This window comes from Stegostoma tigrinum, chromosome 9 (genome assembly GCF_030684315.1).
Source record: "Stegostoma tigrinum isolate sSteTig4 chromosome 9, sSteTig4.hap1, whole genome shotgun sequence".
Lineage (NCBI taxonomy): Eukaryota > Metazoa > Chordata > Chondrichthyes > Orectolobiformes > Stegostomatidae > Stegostoma > Stegostoma tigrinum.
The window spans coordinates 73,889,622-73,909,193 of NC_081362.1; the positions used below are offsets into that span (position 1 = coordinate 73,889,622).

Consider the following 19,572-nt stretch of genomic DNA (forward strand, 5'->3'; position numbering starts at 1 on the left):
TGAACTTTCAAAAACTTGCAAGATAATCTTTGGTTAATATTTCTGGAAATACATATATATATTTTTAAAAAGAAGTCCTGTCGCCAACAGGAGAGATCGTATCCAGTGATTACAATATCTCTGTCTCCTGGGGGAATGTTCCCAATGTGACTTTAGTAATTACTTCTGTTCTGTAATGTTAGATATTAATTTTTTGTAAGTAGGCATTTTCGTCAGCATTAAAGGAAGTTTCTGAAGGTGCGTCGTTCCACTTAACAAAATGATGAGGAAATTTTAATGTAATCCGTAGGGAGACCTTACCCACAGAGCACCTTAATCTTGGGAGACCCGACTTCATATATGACCCCAGCGCAGTAATAGGTGCTGTTTGATTTGTGATTTGGCAATGAGCGGTCAGAATATTCCAAATAAAACCACTTGTGGGGCGGTCACATCATCTGCCGACACCTATTCTTCGGAGTGCAGGTGTTGGCACGGCTAGAGCCTCGCCCAGCTCTGACTGTGTGACACACACACACACACACACACACACACAGTGCAGCGGTCGGTCCCATCCAGTCAAGGTGCGACTCTGGTGCTGCTTTTCCACGAACTCCGGCTCCAGCCGTTGAAGAGCGTGAAGCCGCCTCTAGGTCGTCATTATGTCAGGAATGGCAACTCGGATCAAGAAGGAGAGGGGGAAGACGGCGGGGATCGGTTCCCACGGGCAGCCCGTGAAATTCCTCAACCAGGATTTCGAAGCGCTGCGGCAGCAATGCTTGGAGACGGGGACTCTGTTCTGCGACGAGACCTTCCCTGCCTGTCCTTCATCTCTGGGCTTCAATGAATTGGGTCCAGGTTCATACAAAACCAGAGACGTCGAGTGGAAACGCCCAACGGTACTGAGCTTTCCTTTCACAGCAAATATTTCATCGTATTCATTCATTTATTACTTAGTTGATTTCAACTCGACGCTTCTACTGGGTAATAGCGAGCGGGTTTATCGAAGCAGCTGAGAAACGCGGATCTCGGGGTTGGTGAGACTGATCATAAAATTCCTCTTCAGTAAAACACCGGGAGGTACCACCAAAGGTGACGGTCCGAAAAGCAGAAACACACTCGAGCTGTTGGAGGCCAGACAAGTGGGGGATTCTAGGTCTGAGAGATATTTAGAGCAGAGTATTGGCCTCGTTTTTATTTTGTATAGTGGAATAAAGTGGATACAATGTTAGCACTGCTGCCTCATCGCGCCAGGGACCCATGTTCGATTTCAGCCTTGGGTGACTTTGTGGGGTTTGCACGTTCTCCCCGTGTCAGCATGGGTTACCTCCCACAGCCCACAGATATGCAGGCTGGGTGGATTGGCCATGTTATATAGTGTGGCGATAGGTTAGAGAGGCTGGGTCTGTGTGGAATGCTCTTTGGAGAGTTGGTGTAAACTCAGTGGGCCAAATGGCCTGCTTCCCCATTGCAGGGCTTCTGTGGTTCAATGATTTATGTCGTGTTCCTTACAGGATGCCTTGTCAGATAACCACCAAGTGTTGTAGCCTCAAGGAGTGGAAGCCTGACTCCCATCACAAATCAGCACCTGTATTCCAGAACCATTAATCACGGTCATTGTTTGAAAAAAGTAATCCTGACCAGGTCGACTTACTTTTGTAATGTTGACTGTTGATGGACATTGCTCTGGGATCTTCAGGCACATAGTGCCTCAATTTAACACCCTGCCTGAAAGCTGGCATCTCAAACACCATGGCACTCTGTCAGTGCTGCACTGGAGTGTGAGCCCTGGAGTGGGATTCAAACCCACTTGGGAGTTCTAGTTCAGGATTCTCTTAAGGTTAAAATGTATTTTGGTGGGCAGTTAGGAAGGCAAATGCAAAGTTAGCATTCATTTCAAGACGGCTAAAATACAAGAGCAGAGATGTACTTCTGAGGTTGTATTAGGCTTTGGTCAGACCACATTTGGAATATTGTGAGCAGTTTGGGGCCCTGTATTGAAGGAAAGATGTGCTAGCATTGGAAGGGCATGGTGATTCCTGGGATAAAGGATTTATCATATGAGGAGTGGGATCCAGACTCGATGGAATTTAGAAGGATGAAGGGGAATCTGATTGAAACTGAAGACTAGGAGGCCTGTACAAAGTGGATATGGAGAAGATGTAGGAGAGAGCAGGACATTAGGGCACAACCTCAGAGTGAAGAGATAACCCTTTAAAACTGAGATGAAGAGGAATTTCTTCAGCCAGAGGGTGGTTAATCTCGGGAACTTATTGCCACAGAAGGCTGTGGAGGCCAAGGCGTTGAGTGTAATTAAAACAGAGCTAAATAGGTTCTTGATTAGTAAGGGAATCAAGGGTTACAGGAAGAAAGCAAGGAAAATGCAGTTGAGAAACTTATCTGCCATGATCGTGGATCATGGCGGAGCAGATTCGATGGACTGAATGGCCTAGTTCTGTGCCTATATCTCATGACCTTATGGGTTGTCATCAGGACCACTTGAGAGAACATGATGTGAGTCAGATTAGTTAGTTGCTTCTAATTCAAAATAGTTGTACGATGGTAATCACTGCTAGCTGTGTCTTAGTTAATATTTTATTGATTCTCATATCCTTGAAAGTGAATCACAAAATGTTAGCATATAAATACAGCAGTTAGTAGAAAGGTGAATGGAAAGTTGGCCTTAATGCAAAAGGGGGATGGAGAACAAATTGGGTTAGTGTTGTTACAATTCTGTAGCACCTTTGTGAAACCACATCCAAGATATTTTGTATAATTTTAGTCTCCTTAATTAAGAGGGGATATATGTGCATTCGAAGCAATCCACTGAAGGTTCATTTAGTTGATTCCTAGGATGAAGGCATTTGTCTTATGAAGAAAGGTTAAACAGTTAGGCATTTACTCGCTGATGCTTGGAAGAATAAGAGGGGTCTCATTGAAACATTTAAGATCCTGAAGGGGCTTGACTGGGGAAATACTGAGACAGTGTTTCCCTTTGTGGGGGAATGTTGTCTGGGTCACTATTTTAAAATGAATGATCTTTCATTTAAGATGGAGATCAGGAGAAATTTGTTTGTGGCAGAGTCACCATTTTTTACAGACTGTGAAGTAGAATTCCAATGAAGCTGGGTTGTTGAAATTATTCAGAGTTGCATTAGATAGATGTTTGATTGACAAAGTTATTAGGACAGACAGGAATGTGGAGTTAGTCATAGTCTGTTCAACTATGATTTTCTTGAATGGGAGACCAGATCTGATGTACAGGTTGACTCCTGTTTAATGACTTAATGATATTATTTATCACAGCCATTTTGCTACTATTACTTTGAAGGTGCATGATGAATTTTCTGTTGATCAACTTTGTTCAATTTATTTAAGTTTTATGTTGAGAGTGTAATTTTAAAAAACGCATGCCAGACATTGTCATCTGTTTTCAGTCATTTCCTCCTCCTCCCAACCCTGGGGAGAATGAAGTGTGAACAAATCTTGTGCAACATCCTCCTCCAGCAAGTCACCTCATTCTCCAATCAAAATGGCCAGCATGATTTCTTCAGCATGGAGACAAGATGAGCTTGATCTCATCTGATTGTGGCCTCCTGCTGCATATTTTGTGTGACTTCTGGCAAGAAAGGAGGAAGTGTGTTAATGACTGCCTTGTAGATTACATGCAGACTATACCAGCTAGGTGGGATGTGAGCTGTGGGGTAGTGAAGATTGCTATGGTAGTAAGAGTAGTAAGTGTCAGAGATAATGGGAACTGCAGATGCTGGAGAATCCAAGATAATAAAATGTGAGGCTGGATGAACACAGCAGGCCAAGCAGCATCTCAGGAGCACAAAAGCTGACGTTTTGGGCCTAGACACTTCATCAGAGAGGGGGATGGGGTGAGGGTTCCGGAATAAATAGGGAGAGAGGGGGAGGCAGACCGAAGATGGAGAGAAAAGAAGATAGGTGGAGAGAGTATAGGTGGGGAGGTAGGGAGGGGATAGGTCAGTCCAGGGAAGACGGACAGGTCAAGGAGGTGGGATGAGGTTAGTAGGTAGATGGGGGTGCGGCTTGGGGTGGGAGGAAGGGATGGGTGAGAGGAAGAACAGGTTAGGGAGGCAGAGACAGGTTGGACTGGTTTTGGGATGCAGTGGGCGGAGGGGAAGAGCTGGGCTGGTTGTGTGGTGCAGTGGGGGGAGGGGACGAACTGGGCTGGTTTAGGGATGGATGCAGTTGCAGTTGGGGAAGGGGAGATTTTGAAACTGGTGAAGTCCACATTTGTACCATTAGGCTGCAGGGTTCCCAGGCAGAATATGAGTTGCTGTTCCTGCAACCTACGGGTAGCATCATTGTGGCACTGCAGGAGGCCCATGATGGACATGTCATCTAAAGAATGGGAGGGGGAGTGGAAATGGTTTGCGACTGGGAGGTGCAGTTGTTTGTTGCGAACTGAGCGGAAGTGTTCTGCAAAGCGGTCCCCAAGCCTCCGCTTGGTTTCCCCAATGTAGAGGAAGCCATACCGGGTACAGTGGATGCAGTATACCACATTGGCAGATGTGCAGGTGAACCTCTGCTTAATGTGGAATGTCATCTTGGGGCCTGGGATAGGGGTGAGGGGGGAGGTGTGGGGACAAGTGTAGCATTTCCTGCGGTTGCAGGGGAAGGTGCCGGGTGTGGTGGGGTTGGAGGGCAGTGTGGAGCGAACAAGGGAGTCACGGAGAGAGTGGTCTTTCCGGAAAGCAGACAGGGGTGGGGATGGAAAAATGTCTTGGGTGGTGGGGTCGGATTGTAGATGGCGGAAGTGTCGGAGGATGATGCGTTGTATCCGGCGGTTGGTGGGGTGGTGTGTGAGAATGAGGGGGATCCTCTTTGGGCGGTTGTGACGGGGGCGGGGTGTGAGGGTTGTGTTGCGGGAAATGCGGGAGACGCGGTCAAGGGCGTTCTCGATCACAGTGGGGGGAAAGTTGCGGTCCTTGAAGAACTTGGACATCTGGGATGTGCGGGAGTGGAATGTCTTATTGTGGGAGCAGATGCGGCGGAGGCGGAGGAATTGGGAATAGGGGATGGAATTTTTGCAGGAGGGTGGGTGGGAGGAGGTGTATTCTAGGTAGCTGTGGGAGTCGGTGGGCTTGAAAAGGACATCAGTGACAAGCTGGTTGCCTGAGATGGAGACTGAGAGATCCAGGAAGGTGAGGGATGTGCTGGAGATGGCCCAGGTGAACTGAAGGTTGGGCTGGAAGGTGTTGGTGAAGTGGATGAACTGTTCGAGCTCCTCTGGGGAGCAAGAGGGGGCGCCGATACAGTCATCAATGTACCGGAGGAAGAGGTGGGGTTTGGGGCCTGTGTAGGTGCGGAAGAGGGACTGTTCCACGTAACGTACAAAGAGGCAGGCATAGCTAGGGCCCATGCGGGTGCCCATGGCCACCCCCTTAGTCTGTAGGAAGTGGGAGGAGTCAAAAGAGAAGTTGTTGAGGGTGAGGACGAGTTTGGCTAGGCGGATGAGGGTGTTGGTGGAGGGGGACTGGTTGGGCCTGCGGGACAGGAAGAAGCGGAGGGCCTTGAGGCCATCTGCATGCGGAATGCAGGTGTATAGGGACTGGACATCCATGGTGAAGATGAGGTGTTGGGGGCCAGGAGGTGGAGGGCGTGGGTGGTGTCACGGATGTAGGTAGGGAGATCCTGGACCAAAGGGGAGAAAATGGAGTCCAGGTAGGTGGAGATGAGTTCGGTGGGGCAGGAGCAGGCTGAGACGATGGGTCGACCAGGGCAGGCAGGTTTGTGGATTTTGGGAAGGAGATAGAAACGGGCCGTGCGGGGTTGGGGAACAATGAGGTTGGAGGCTGTGGGTGGAAGGTGCCCTGAGGTGATGAGGTCATGAATGGTGTTGGAGATGATGGTTTGGTGCTCGGATGTGGGGTCATGATCGAGGGGGCGGTAGGAGGTGGTGTCGGAGAGTTGGCGTCTGGCCTCAGCGATGTAGAGGTCAGTGCGCCATACTACCACTGCGCCCACCCTTGTCTGCGGGTGATGGTTTTATATAGTACATTAGTTGTAAAGAAGAAGGGAGCATCAAAAGTCATGAGTAAGTCTATAGGTGGCGAACATATGGAGAGTGTGAGTCATATGAAAAGTAAGATTCTTTATGAGACCACTCTGGCTTGTTATTGAACTTTCTCCAGCCTTGCAGCCACCTTATGGAAACTAACCTCATGTGAAATCCCATCCTTCTGAAGAGGTAACCTGAAAGGTTTTCTGCTTCCCTCTGAACAAAGTTTTTTTTTTCCTTTCATATCAACTGCCTTGAAAAGTTTCTCAAACATGGTACAGTGGAACTCTGAGACATTTCTGTCTTCCTGTCCTCTTGCTACAGTTTGCTACCAGTGTGAACCTTCCTTTTAATGGAGATGGCTTTGTTAACAGAGCTGTACAGTTTTATTTTTGGAAACATAGTTTTATGTATTATTTTCACCTTGGGTACAAATTGAGGATAGTGAGAGCAGTCTGTCTAATATAGCATGTTATATTTTAGACCCAAGCTTCTACACACATCAAGCATCTGAATTGAATCATACATTCAGTTGATGTTTGTAAAACATCAGCCTATTCCAGAGTTTCTAAAGCCATTTAATGGTCTAGAAACGCAACTGAAATCAATCAAGGGAGATGCCATTATGCAGAGTGTAAGCTTTCTGTATGATATGAGTTTAGGCTCTCTCAAAACCATTCCCAACTGCCAATGATTCACCCACAATGGATTTTGCCATAATTTCCACTGAGTAATCAGTTTCTTTGGCAAAGGGTATTGACAGCTAATGTAGCATGGATCATTTACCCATTGTCAATGCAGAGAACTCTTCTGAATTTTGAATCCTTGTCCTTTTAGTTCATCTTAAACATAACTATAAATATAAAACTGTTCATTTCTCTTAGTAATGTTTATATAATAAACAAATTTCCTTTTTTTGTAGCTAAACAAGGTAAAACTAGAAATAAAAGTGAAGTTCTTTCTCCATTTCTCTATTTCTGTTTGTTATTTCAGGATCTGAGTGCAGACCCCAAGTTTATTATTGGAGAGGCATCACGCACGGATATCTGCCAGGGAGCACTAGGTAAGTGTCATTAAAATTTAGAAAATCTTTCTTTGGGCCACAATGTGATGAATGTCCTGAGGAGGACAGAAACTGGTCATTTGGCCCTGCTGGTTTGTGTTAGTTTATATTTGCTGAAGTTCTCTATTGCTTCAACTTGAATTCCCTAAATCTATTCTAATACTTCTTTCTACCTTGTTTTTATCTAAATTCCCTTAAAGGTTTGTGTGCTGTCTGTCATAACAAATGCCTGTGATCACACATCTTACCATTCTCTGGGTAAAGACATTTCTTAGTAATTCCCTGTGTGATTGCTTTGTCTCCTGATTAACCATTGCTTGCAGGATGACCATCTTTTTTCGTCAAATCTGGGCATGTGCATTTGTGGAGAGGGCCTGAGGTGGAATTGTGTTCTTTGGTCTGATGTTATCTTTTCCAACATTGAGGTGAATTGGAACTAATAATGTCATCACATATGAAGTGGAAAAACATTCAACTGACTTTGATTTGAGCTTTAAAATTGGAACCTTCTAACCAACCCAGAGACACAGGCTCAGCTTCCAAATTACCATCAGAATAGATTCATCCAAAGGTAAATGGATCAAGTAATGCCCCTTTACTCTTCTGTTTTTCTTTCAGCTAGACTTCTGAGTTCCTTAAAAGCAGTGGCAAATATTTTGGAGATTATACTTACCTTTGTGTGTTAATCATACTTCTGTAAATATTATAAGTTTTTATTTAACTTTTATCTGTTTTTAAATCGCAGTTTTTAGTTGGTTATTCATAAGGGCACCCTGTAATTTTTAAAATCTGTTTTAATGTCATTGTGATTATCGACAATTCTAATTGTAATTAGTGTTTCATATTTAACATTCAATGTGATGGATGATTTACATTGTATGAGTGTGGATGAGTAAATGGTTTGTGGGTGGGGGTGGCAGATGGGTAAGGTTGATCAAATGGTAGGCAGGTTGTAAAGACGTAATCAAATGTGGGGAGAGGGCAGGCCGGGAGAGTCGTATCTGAGAGGGTGATGTGGAGGAGGGGTCACTCATCCAGTTGGAAGGCGTGAGGATATATTTGCTATGTTAGTGGCATTGGAGGATGGAAAGTGGAATCATGAGGTGATTTAAGGTCAGGGCCAAGGTGATGGGGGTGGGGTTTTGGTGTCAGTTTAGAACTTACCTGGAGTTACAGCAGGTTTTAATTTCTCTAACTTTTCCTGGGTAAATATTAAGCCCAGTAAGCTGGAACTGTGTAATTTTTTGACAGTAACTGGGAGTTGGGGACATTTTTGGATGTACGTCTACCTCCATTTTACCACTGTGAAATAAAGAAATGTAAGACTGTATTTTACTCTTTTGTTAGCAGGACAAACATGACGATTTTCCGATTGAAAGAGTATTTTCATTTCATGTTTGGTCTCCTGCCAAAAAAACCTGTTTAAACATAAACAAAATGAAAAGACTCTCAGAAGCTGGATTATTTATGCAATTGGAAAAGCAGAGAATTGCTGCCCACTTGGTTTTATAGCAAGAAATATTTTACAATGTGGCTGTTTTGGAAGGTGCATTACTCAGCTCATTAGAGAACCAGAGATAATGGGAACTGCAGATGCTGGAGAATTCCAAGATAATAAAATGTGAGGCTGGATGAACACAGCAGGCCAAGCAGCATCTCAGGAGCACAAAAGCTGACGTTTCGGGCCTAGACCCTTCATCAGAGAGGGGGATGGGGAGAGGGAACTGGAATAAATAGGGAGAGAGGGGGAGGCGGACCGAAGATGGAGAGTAAAGAAGATAGGTGGAGAGAGTATAGGTGGGGAGGTAGGGAGGGGATAGGTCAGTCCAGGGAAGACGGACAGGTCAAGGAGGTGGGATGAGGTTAGTAGGTAGCTGGGGGTGCGGCTTGGGGTGGGAGGAAGGGATGGGTGAGAGGAAGAACCGGTTAGGGAGGCAGAGACAGGTTGGACTGGTTTTGGGATGCAGTGGGTGGGGGGGAAGAGCTGGGCTGGTTGTGTGGTGCAGTGGGGGGAGGGGACGAACTGTGCTGGTTTAGGGATGCAGTAGGGGAAGGGGAGATTTTGAAACTGGTGAAGTCCACATTGATACCATATAGCTGCAGGGTTCCCAGGCGGAATATGAGCCGCCTGGGAACCCTGCAGCCTAATGGTATCAATGTGGACTTCACCAGTTTCAAAATCTCCCCTTCCCCTACTGCATCCCTAAACCAGCCCAGTTCGTCCCCTCCCCCCACTGCACCACACAACCAGCCCAGCTCTTCCCCTCCACCCACTGCATCCCAAAACCAGTCCAACCTGTCTCTGCCTCCCTAACCGGTTCTTCCTCTCACCCATCCCTTCCTCCCACCCCAAGCCGCACCCCCAGCTACCTACTAACCTCATCCCACCTCCTTGACCTGTCCGTCTTCCCTGGACTGACCTATCCCCTCCCTACCTCCCCACCTATACTCTCTCCACCTATCTTCTTTACTCTCCATCTTCGGTCCGCCTCCCCCTCTCTCCCTATTTATTCCAGTTCCCTCTCCCCATCCCCCTCTCTGATGAAGGGTCTAGGCCCGAAACGTCAGCTTTTGTGCTCCTGAGATGCTGCTTGGCCTGCTGTGTTCATCCAGCCTCACATTTTATTATCATTAGAGAACCTGTTTATTACAACCCTCACAGTAATTTGGGTTGCCTAAAATTCCTGATGCATTATAAAATTTGAAAAAGGGAGCGACATATTTCCACTTGAGGGATAAGCATTAAAAACAAGGAACATTTTACATTTTACTTCTTAACACTAATTGTTGTATAGAACTCACCCTTTCTCAACAAAGGAATGCAAGTTATGCTTAAATACTACATATAAAATATTATTTTATTTTTTAAACATGCAATATTGAGAGCACTAGATGAAAAGCCTGAGGTGTATGTTGTAGGATTACATCAAAGAGAAAGCCATCAAGAGCAGAAACATTGACAACTTACAAGATCAGTCATGACTTGACGAGCAATTAGACAGAATACTATTTTTAAATGCGCAGCGAGCGGCAGTTAATAAAGACATTAACTGTGGCAGTTCTGATTAAAACTACACACTGTGCCATTCCCTGTAGAATTTTATTGAGATTAACATGAGAAATCAAGAGAACCCTGTGGAGATTTTTGTTGTTTGTCCTTCATAGATGGATCTTTACACAAACGTTAATATGTATGTTCTTTCCACAGATACTGACTGACCAGTGTACATTTGGTGATTTAGCATTTGGTGTTTTATCCCAGAGTTTTTCAGCAGTTCTAGTATAGTATTTTTGTTTTTTAGGAGAGGGTGATAAGGTGAGACAGTTGAGCAACACCATACTGAAATTTGGAAAATCTTGTGATTTTTGGGGAAAGAAAATATGGGATGGGGTTTTAAGAATTTGTATTGTTTTGAAGTACTGAGGAAATAAAAGCTTGGAGTAAGAAATGACCACGGTCGTACTTGAATCATGCATAGTCTCCATCAATTAAACACTGGAAAAACTGAAACTGTGCCACAACTATACACTCCACAGTTATATTGCAGTTCTCCATGCAGCCCCTGTCCCAGTCTAAACCAGATTATCTGTGCATTTTGACATGCTATTCATCTCAAAGGATGAGCTAAATGCTATAATCTTTCTATTGATAAGTAATCTACCTTTCTAAATTATTCATTCAGGTGATATAGGCTTCACTTATTGTCATCCCTACTTGTCTTTTAGAAGGTGATGATGAACTGCCTCCTTGAACCACTGCTGTCCATTTGGTGCAGATACAGTGCTGTCTGGAATTTTGAACTATACATTTCCGAGTTAAATGGGAGAGGTTGCAGGGTGGAAGGTGCCATTTGAGTTACAGTGACATTGTCCCACTTCACCAGAACTGTGTGAGGCGTCCTAACTTTGTCACCTGTGTCCTTTCCACACTCCTGTGACTTCAACACCCATCTGGCCCCCTAGGTCTCCACCATACCCCAATGTCCCACTTTGCCCACTCACCCAGCATCCATAATGTATAAAACTGAGTTGTCAATCAAACATCGGTAACAAGGTGTAGAGCTGGATGAACACAGCAGGCCAAGCAGCACCAGAGGAGCAGGAAGGCTGACGTTTTGGGCCTAAACCCTTCAGTTTGGCCATCTTTTCAAGCTTACAAGCAGAGGGGTGATGTCTGATCTGCCATTCAATAGCAAGATTGAATTACAAGGGCCCATTGACATAGTTAAATGCAGACAGCACTATCATTCAATGTAGAAGAAGATTGATTCATCCATTGGACAATATGCCATCAGGCATGTGAATGCATTTCCACTTTCACAGCGCAGGCCAATTTAATAGTCTGTCACTTTTAAGAACAAAGCCCTACCATCAAACACTGTGTTAAAATCTGTTTAACTTATCTACCATTTCATAGTGACATGGAAAGTTGTCAAGACCTTTTGAATTTACCTGTTCAGATTCCAGACCTCAGGCTATGGCTTCTGCATGCCACAAGACTCCTCTGAGATGCCATGATATTCTGACCCGACTCCATTAAAATTTCAGCATTATGGGTGTGTTGTCTAAAATGTCCAACTTTGTAAAGAACAGGCCAGGTTGGTAGTGCTGCGTGCAAACTAGATTCCCCACATCTAACCAGTGCCACTGAAAAATAGCCAGTCGTGGGAATGGGAGCAGGGATTGCAGAATCTGATACTGCCTTTGTCAGATGAGCCATGAAAATTTGGTCTCATGTGTCTCAAAAAAAATCTGTGGAGATACACAAGAGATGAAGCTTCATTGGAAGCCTAACCCTGTTAAAGCAAGATGGTGGTGGGAGGATGGTACATAAGCTGCAGCGTGAACCTGTGTGGTACCGTCAGTTCATGTAAATATTATCTGAATGAAACAGAATTGAGTTATTGATTCAGAGATAGTAGGAACTGCTGATGCTGGGCAATCTGAGATAACAGGGTGTAGAGCCGGACGAACACAGCGGGCCAAGCAGCATCAGAGGAGCAGGAAAGCTGATGTTTTGGGTCTAGACCTTTCTTCAGAAAATGAGGAAGGGTCCAGACCCGAAACATCAGCTTTCCTGCTCCTCTAATGCTGCTTGGTCCGCTGTGTTCATCCAGCTCTACACCTTGTTATCTCAGAATTGAGTTAATGTTATCCAACTGTATATACATGGTGGAGCAGAGTTTTTGGAGCTATTGTTGCAAGAACTGAACCTGGGTGAAAATATCTTACGTATCTCCACTATCCCTTTCTGAAGATTAAATGTTTTAAGAAATATTCTGCCAATTGTAATACTCACAAAACTTGCTTTTTAACTATTATTAGAGACACTACCCCAGATGATAATTGTGGTATGCATTCCATCATCTAATAGCCTGTGAGAAGATACTCTGTTCATTTGTCTCATATTAATTCTGTTTATTCTGTACCACTTCTCAACACCACACACTTCCCGTTATTGATTCATTAAGCAGTGGAAACATTTCTTCCCTGGTCATTAAACTTGAAGCTGATGATATTTGTGACGAATTATTGATCTGTTTGGGAAATGGATTGAACAGAAGGATAACAGGCAGGCGTTGTGCTTCGCAAGAGCAGACTAGTGCTGTTCCACAAGAATTGGTGGAGGGACCTCAACTATTCACAGTATTCACTAATAAGAGACGATGGGGTGGAAATCTAATTGATGCAATGCAAGCAATTTAACTGAAAAAAAATGAAATTAGACATACTTATGAATTAGAAGGTTGTGTTCAGATCATATCAGGTTCACCAGGGGCAGCACAGTACTTCAGTAGTTAGCACCAGGGACCCAGGTTTTATTCCACCCTCTAGTGACTGTCTGTGTGGAGTCTGCACACACTCCCCGCCTCTGAGTGGGTTTCCTCCAAGTGGTCCTGTTTCCTCCCACAGTCCAAAGATGTGCAGGCCAGGTGGATTGGCCATGCTAAATTGCCCCATAAAGTCCAAAAATGTAGGATTAGCCATGGGAAATGCAGGATTACAAAGAAAGGATAGCAGGGTGAGTCTGGGTGGAATGATCTTTTGAGGGTCTCTTGATGGGCTGAACAGCCTGCTTCTACACTATAGGGATTCAATGAAAAGTATTTAACGTAAAAAAGAACTATCATATTTATAAGCAAAACTTTGTTAAATGGATTTCAGTATAAGCAATGTGCATGTTGGAGTTAAAAAGGATAGAACAGCTATTTAATGATAAACTGTGTTGTCGTGGTTTGTCACTGGGCTAGTAATCTGCAGGCTGAGGCTAAAACTCCCGAACATTGGCTTGAATCCCAGAATGGCAGATGGTGAAATTTTACTTCATCTAATAATTCTGAAATTAAAAGTAAGCCCATGAAGATGTTGCTGTTTGTTGTACATTATCAATTGGTTCACTATTGTCCTTTGAGGAAGGGAAATCTGCTGCCCTTACCTGGTCTGGCTTGCATGTGACTTCAGATTCAAAGTGACGTGGTTGGCTCTTAAGTGTTGTCTGAAATGGCCTAGTAACATACTCTATTGTATCGAACTGCTACAAAAACAGATGAAAATAAAAAAATGAAACCAATGGGTACTAGAAACAACACAGCACTGAGGAGCCTGCAAAGTCCTTCTTACTAACATCTGTGTGCTTGACAGGGACCAGTTAAGCGACAGTATAAAATAATCATTCTCACAGAATAGTACATTACAGATAATGTCCTAGACCTCACAGTCCCTGGGTGGGCTCAGAGGTGGTGGCATAGTCAGAAGGGGGTTGACCTGAGACATGTCAATATTGCTCCAGGACCCCATGTAGCCAGATGAGATCAGGTCAAATGTGAGCAAATAAACCGCCTGCAGAATAGCAAATTCTCCCACCCTCAGTTGATGCATTTGCTCTCCTCCATGTTGAACACCGCTTGGAAGATGTAGTGCGGGTAATAGAGGCACAGAATGTACTCTGGGGATCTTCAGAGTCTGTTGCCAAGAATGGCTTGTTTCGTAGCCCCACTGTTAATTAAACTGTGTCCTAAAGGGCATCAGAGATAATGGGAACTGCAGATGCTGGAGAATCCAAGATAACAAAGTGTGAAGCTGGATGAACACAGCAGGCCAAGCAGCATCTTAGGAGCATGCTTGGCCTGCTGTGTTCATCTAGCTTCACACCTTGATATCCTAAAGGGCATAGTTGTTTGACTGCATTGCTAGCCTATGAGGCCAGTTGAAGAGAACCAATGAGAAGGAAAAACTTGAAGTAGTTGACTGAATGTGGCATCAAGGAGCTCCACCAAATCTGCAGCGAATGTAAATCAAAGGAAAAAGAATCATAGAGTCCGACAGCATGGAAACAGACCCTTCCATCCAACATGTCCATGCCACCCAAGTTTCCCAAACTAAATTAGTCCCACTTACCTGTGTTTGGCCCAAATCCCTCTAGACCTTTCCTATTCATGTTTCTATCCGAATGTCTTTTAAATGTTGTAGTTGTACCTGCAACTACCACTTCCTCTGGCAGTCCAGTTCACATATGAACCACCCTCTGTATGAAAAAGTTGCCCCCAGGTTCCTTTTCTCCTCTCATCTTAAAATTATGTCGCCTAGTTTTGAACTCCCCATCTTAGGGAAAAGAGACTTACTGTTCACCTTATCTATACCCCTCATGATTTTATAAACCTCTGTGGGGTCACCCCTCAACTTCTTACGCCCCAGTGAAGTTCCAGCCTCGCCTTATAACTCAAATCCTGAAATCCCAGCAACATCCTGGTAAATCTTTTCTGAACCCTCGCCAATTTAATAATATCCTTCCTGTAGCAGGGCAACCAGATCTGTACACAGTACTCCAAAAGAACAATGAAGGTAAGTGTACTAAACACCTTCTTAACCACCCCGTCTACCTGTTATGCAAAGAACTATGTACCTGAACTCCCAGACCTATCTGTTCTACAACACTGCCCAGTGCCCTGCCATTAACAGTTTAAGTACTATCCTTGCTTGTTTGCAATATCTCACATAAAACTCCACTTGCCCGTTGGCCCAATTGATGAAGATCCCTTTGTAATCTTAGATAACCTTCTTCACTGTTGACTGTATCAGCAGTTTTGTGGCATGCACAGAGTTGCTAACCCTGATTCCTCAATCCTCATCCAAATAATGTGTATAAATGACAAACAAAAGTGGACCCAGCACTGATCCATGTGGAACACCATTGGTCACAAGCTTCCAGTCCAAAAAGCAACTCTCAACCACCACACTCTATCTCCTGCCATCAAGCCAATTTTGTATCCAATTTGTAAGCAGTCATGTGATCGAACTTTACTAATTAGTTTACCATGCTGAGCCCAGTCAAACACTTCTCTGAAGTCCATGAAGACAATGTTTACTGTGCTGCCCTTATCAACCGTTTTGGTTATTTCCTCTAAAATCTCAAGTTTGTGAGACACAATTTCCCATCCACAAAGCCATGCTGACTATCCCTAAATAATCCTTGCCACTCCAAATGCGTATAAATCCTATCACTCGGAATCCCCTCCAATAACTTGCCAACCAGTGCTGTCAAGTTCTTCAGTCTGTAGTTTCCAGCGTTCTCCTTATAACCTTTGTTATGTAAAGGCACAACACCAGCCACCTTCCAGTCCTCCAGCACCTCACCTATAGCTATGGATGATATAAACATCTCTGTTATTACTTGTTGGTGATTGTTCCAAACATATCTCCACTGCCTGTTAATGAACTTCCCAAGGTAGCCATGTCCCTGGAACAATTATGAACACATGAAACAGTGTTCTGAATAAAACTTGTTCACAATAAGATCTCTGAAATTCAGCTCCCAGGAGGAAAAAATATAAGGGTGTTTGTGTACTTTTCTTTTAAATGTGGTTTGTGGCTGTTCACAATCGATCATGTGCAGAGGGTGGGGACAGCTGGGCAGACCCCACCCCGCCAACAATGGAATGGAAGCTCATTCAGTTCTCTCAAGCCCAACTCCCAGGTTTAATTGGTTAAGAATGGGAATTCTGCACCCTTGGGTGGGAGGAGTTCCTACCCCCGAAAGATTCCAGCTGCACCAGGGGGCAGTGGGGGCACTGCCAGTGCTGCAGGTGGGAGCTCAAAGAGGGCTGTGACTTCCCCGATAAGGTACATAATCAAGTTTTCACAGTGGGGAGCAATCCTCCAGCACACAGAGGGAGCAAAATTTTGTAGGGCAGACAGTACAGAAGGAGGGGTGGGGTGATGTCATCAGGGTACTTATGATGTATGTGGTAGCCTGTGAATAAGATTTCCCCTTCCTTCGTGTCTTTGTTCACATAGGCACTTAAAAACAGCCCAACCACTCCCATCTGACTACCACACCTGCCATATTTAGGTGTGGGCAGCATACTGTTGGGATCAATCCAGTTTTTAATGAGATCTTTTGTTTCAAATTTACATGTGGTGGGTGGGGTGCTGGTATCAGTACCCTCTCCATACGATGGACGTGAGCAAGAAGATGATCGGCTGAGCACCCAACTTATTTTTACATGAAACTTTTCGCTGTGTAAAACACATCCAGCCCACGATAAAATGAAAAACAGCTTTAAATTAAAATACTCTGTGTCCTGCAAATTAACCAGTTCTTTTACTGTCTTTCTGGGCTGGATTTGAATCTGAAGGTGGGACAACAGAGGCACACAGGCCAGAGGCCTGATTGTATTACGCAAAGTTACCAATCTGGTTTTCCAGTACTGCTTTAAAATTCCAATGCTGACCTATCCCTAGTGTTTTCTTGTGCAGCTGTCATTTGAAAAGACAATTTATATAATTGTACCTCTAGTTCAGGTAGAAACAAGTAAGACATACTAGAAACCAGAGAGGAGCTTGGATTGGATGACTGAGTACTGTTTAAGTTCCAGATATTTTATGTACTATATTTCCATTTTCAAAAAATTCCAAATCTCCCTCCTGTTAAATTCTCATGTGACAGACAAGCACACATGTTTTTCCATGACCCTTTTACTTGTAGCATGGCACCTTCAATCTTGAACAAGCGATCACAATTCACTCTTATGTACTGAGTGTACGGATGTACAGGTCCCACCCGTTGCATTGGATGCATTGCCAATGCCGTTTGCCTCCTACATGAGGAGTGAAAAGGCTAGTTCTTCCTCAGCCGTAAACTTTATATTCTCAATGTCCCGAAACAGCCAATAAAAAATGTTAACCAGCATGTATGTGAGTTAACAAACTTTGTTTAGGCCATAAACGTATAAGTAAAGTGTCATGGACACCAGAAATCTGAGATAAAAACTGAGATTGCTAGAAATACGGGTCTGGCACCATCAGGGGAGAGAGGGGAAGGGCTAATATTCAAGATTGGCCCGAACTTTTCTGAAGACCGGTTAACAGACCAGTAATAGTTTCTGTCTCCCCAGATGCTACCAGAACTGCTGTTTTTATTTATTTAAGGCATGCTTTCATTTTTTAAATGCCAACTGAAAGTTAACATCTGATTTCTTGATAGAGCACGTAATTGGACAACCCTCCACTTTTTGCACAATAGTATATGTCATTGAAATCTAATCCGTGCCAAACTTTTCCACCTTCTTAGTGTGCTCTGGCTTGTCTCATTACCTAATAGCTTACAGCAAGCCTCCTCAGTGTTAGAAATCTCAGCTGTGAGCCAGCATCAACCAGCTTTACTTCTGCATCTGAATGAAAATTTTGTTTGTGTAAAATGAGACCCTAAATTGTGGAAAGATTTCTGTCTCCGAAGCTCCCTCCAAAAGGATTTAAGTTGGGTCTGCCAATTAAGTACTGGGGACCAATGAGAAACACATGTCCTATATTTTGAAGCCAGTGAAAATATGCTTCCTGCACCTCCTTCACACTTCTCCTCTTGTCTGGAATGGAATTCTGACGCCTTTCAGTGAACAGTTGGCACTGGCTAAATCAGGTTTCTGCTTCAAGTCAGGCTTGTTCATCTTTTGCAGCTCATAGTTTTCTTTTTGAGGTCAGTCTTTGTGCTGGGCTTCTCACTCTCCTTCTCACAGCAAAGTATACAACAGCAAATTAGATGTTAAACTGCGACCTGACACTTATGACAGTGGGTTAAGTAACCAATGTAAGTAACCATAGCAACTTAACAAGGTGTGACCAACTGATTGTGCCTAAAGCTTAATGGGCTTTTTCTTGTGGTGTGTGCAAGTGGGAGGTCGTTTCTTAGATATAAGGGAAGAGCAAGAGAGAAAGAGAGGACTTCTCCGTCCTGTATAGAGTCACAACAGCCACCATGACAGCTTTTGTAAATTGCTGAAGTGGAGGCAGAATCAACAATTACAACATGAAGCAGTAAAGTGGAATGATGAGGCCGAATATTGTATATTTCAAATTTATATCTTTCCCACTTGTGGAACGTTACCTTTGCAGTATTATGAGATGACCTCATCTGCTACTCATCTCTCATATGCTGAACAAAGGAAGCCACCTATGAGATTGAATAAAGATTTGAACGCTGGAGGGGAATCAGCTGCATGCAAAATTATAATATACAGTTGTTGTCTATTTTAAATATGTGTTTAGAATTTCTGGATTTAATGTTGCTGACAGCAGCTTATCAGTAAATATATGGACTGTGATATTCCATCCATTTGAAATTAATGGATGGAAAACTTCTACTGACTTCCTAATTTTCCTGTAAGCTGCATTTTGTGTGGTAATGCAAAGCCTGAAGAAATGGTATGCTTTATATCTATTTCTGAAGAAGGGTCCAGGCCCAAAACGTCAGCTTTCCTGCTCCTATGATGCTGCTTGGCCTGTTGTGTTCATCCAGCTCCACACCTTGGCTCCAGCACTGTTATCTGCATATATCACCATTCTGACATCCATGTAGTCTGACATGCACTCAGAAGGAGAAAACTATTTGGCTCTTTTCTGTTGAGTTATTTAGAAGAACTTTGGGCTGATTTCTTTCCCACACTGTGCTTCTGCTCCATCTAATGTTTTCTTAATGGATTCAGGGTTTATTCCTCTCACACTCTGGTTCATATTTCAAATGTTGAACACTGTCTGCATCATTCATCAATTACTAATAAAATTGCTTGTAAATTTTCTCTTAGCAGTTTGTCACCTAAAAGTTTAATCATAAAGAATATTACAAACAAAACCAGTAAATTTGGGTCCAATTTGGGAAAGTTGGCCTTGGAGAGAAACTCACTCACTTCTTGCCACCTCAGTAACGAAGTTTTTGGTGAGAAGGCCCATAGGTGTCCTTCTTACCTCTCCACCTATTACGCCACCTGGAAGGAGCAAGGAATATGGATGGTAGTCAAGGAAAAGGCTTCTTAAAGCCTCTACCTCTGCTTTGCAAATGTGGGTCTCTCCAAACAACAGTTTTCCAAATATGCTAAACGAAAGAATTTTATGAACAAGTCTGGACGGGTAAACAATAGCCTGAGGCATGCTTAGTGTAATTCGACAAATAAACTGATGCATGGAGTTGAGATTTTTTCTTGCTAACAAGACAACAAATGGGAAGCTC

General features: G+C 43.8%; 1 protein-coding gene across 1 annotated transcript in view; it reads left to right on the forward strand.

Moving 5' to 3' along the window:
• Positions 1-475: 475 nt before the first annotated feature.
• The window catches only part of LOC125454875 (calpain-2 catalytic subunit-like), a 79,568-nt gene continuing 60,471 nt past the window's right edge, over positions 476-19,572 (forward strand). Inside the window, exons 1-2 of the mRNA XM_059648625.1 lie at positions 476-878; positions 7,004-7,073. Of these exons, the coding sequence (XP_059504608.1) occupies positions 642-878; positions 7,004-7,073 (307 nt within the window). The 5' untranslated portion in view covers positions 476-641. The remainder of the gene's footprint in view (positions 879-7,003; positions 7,074-19,572) is intronic.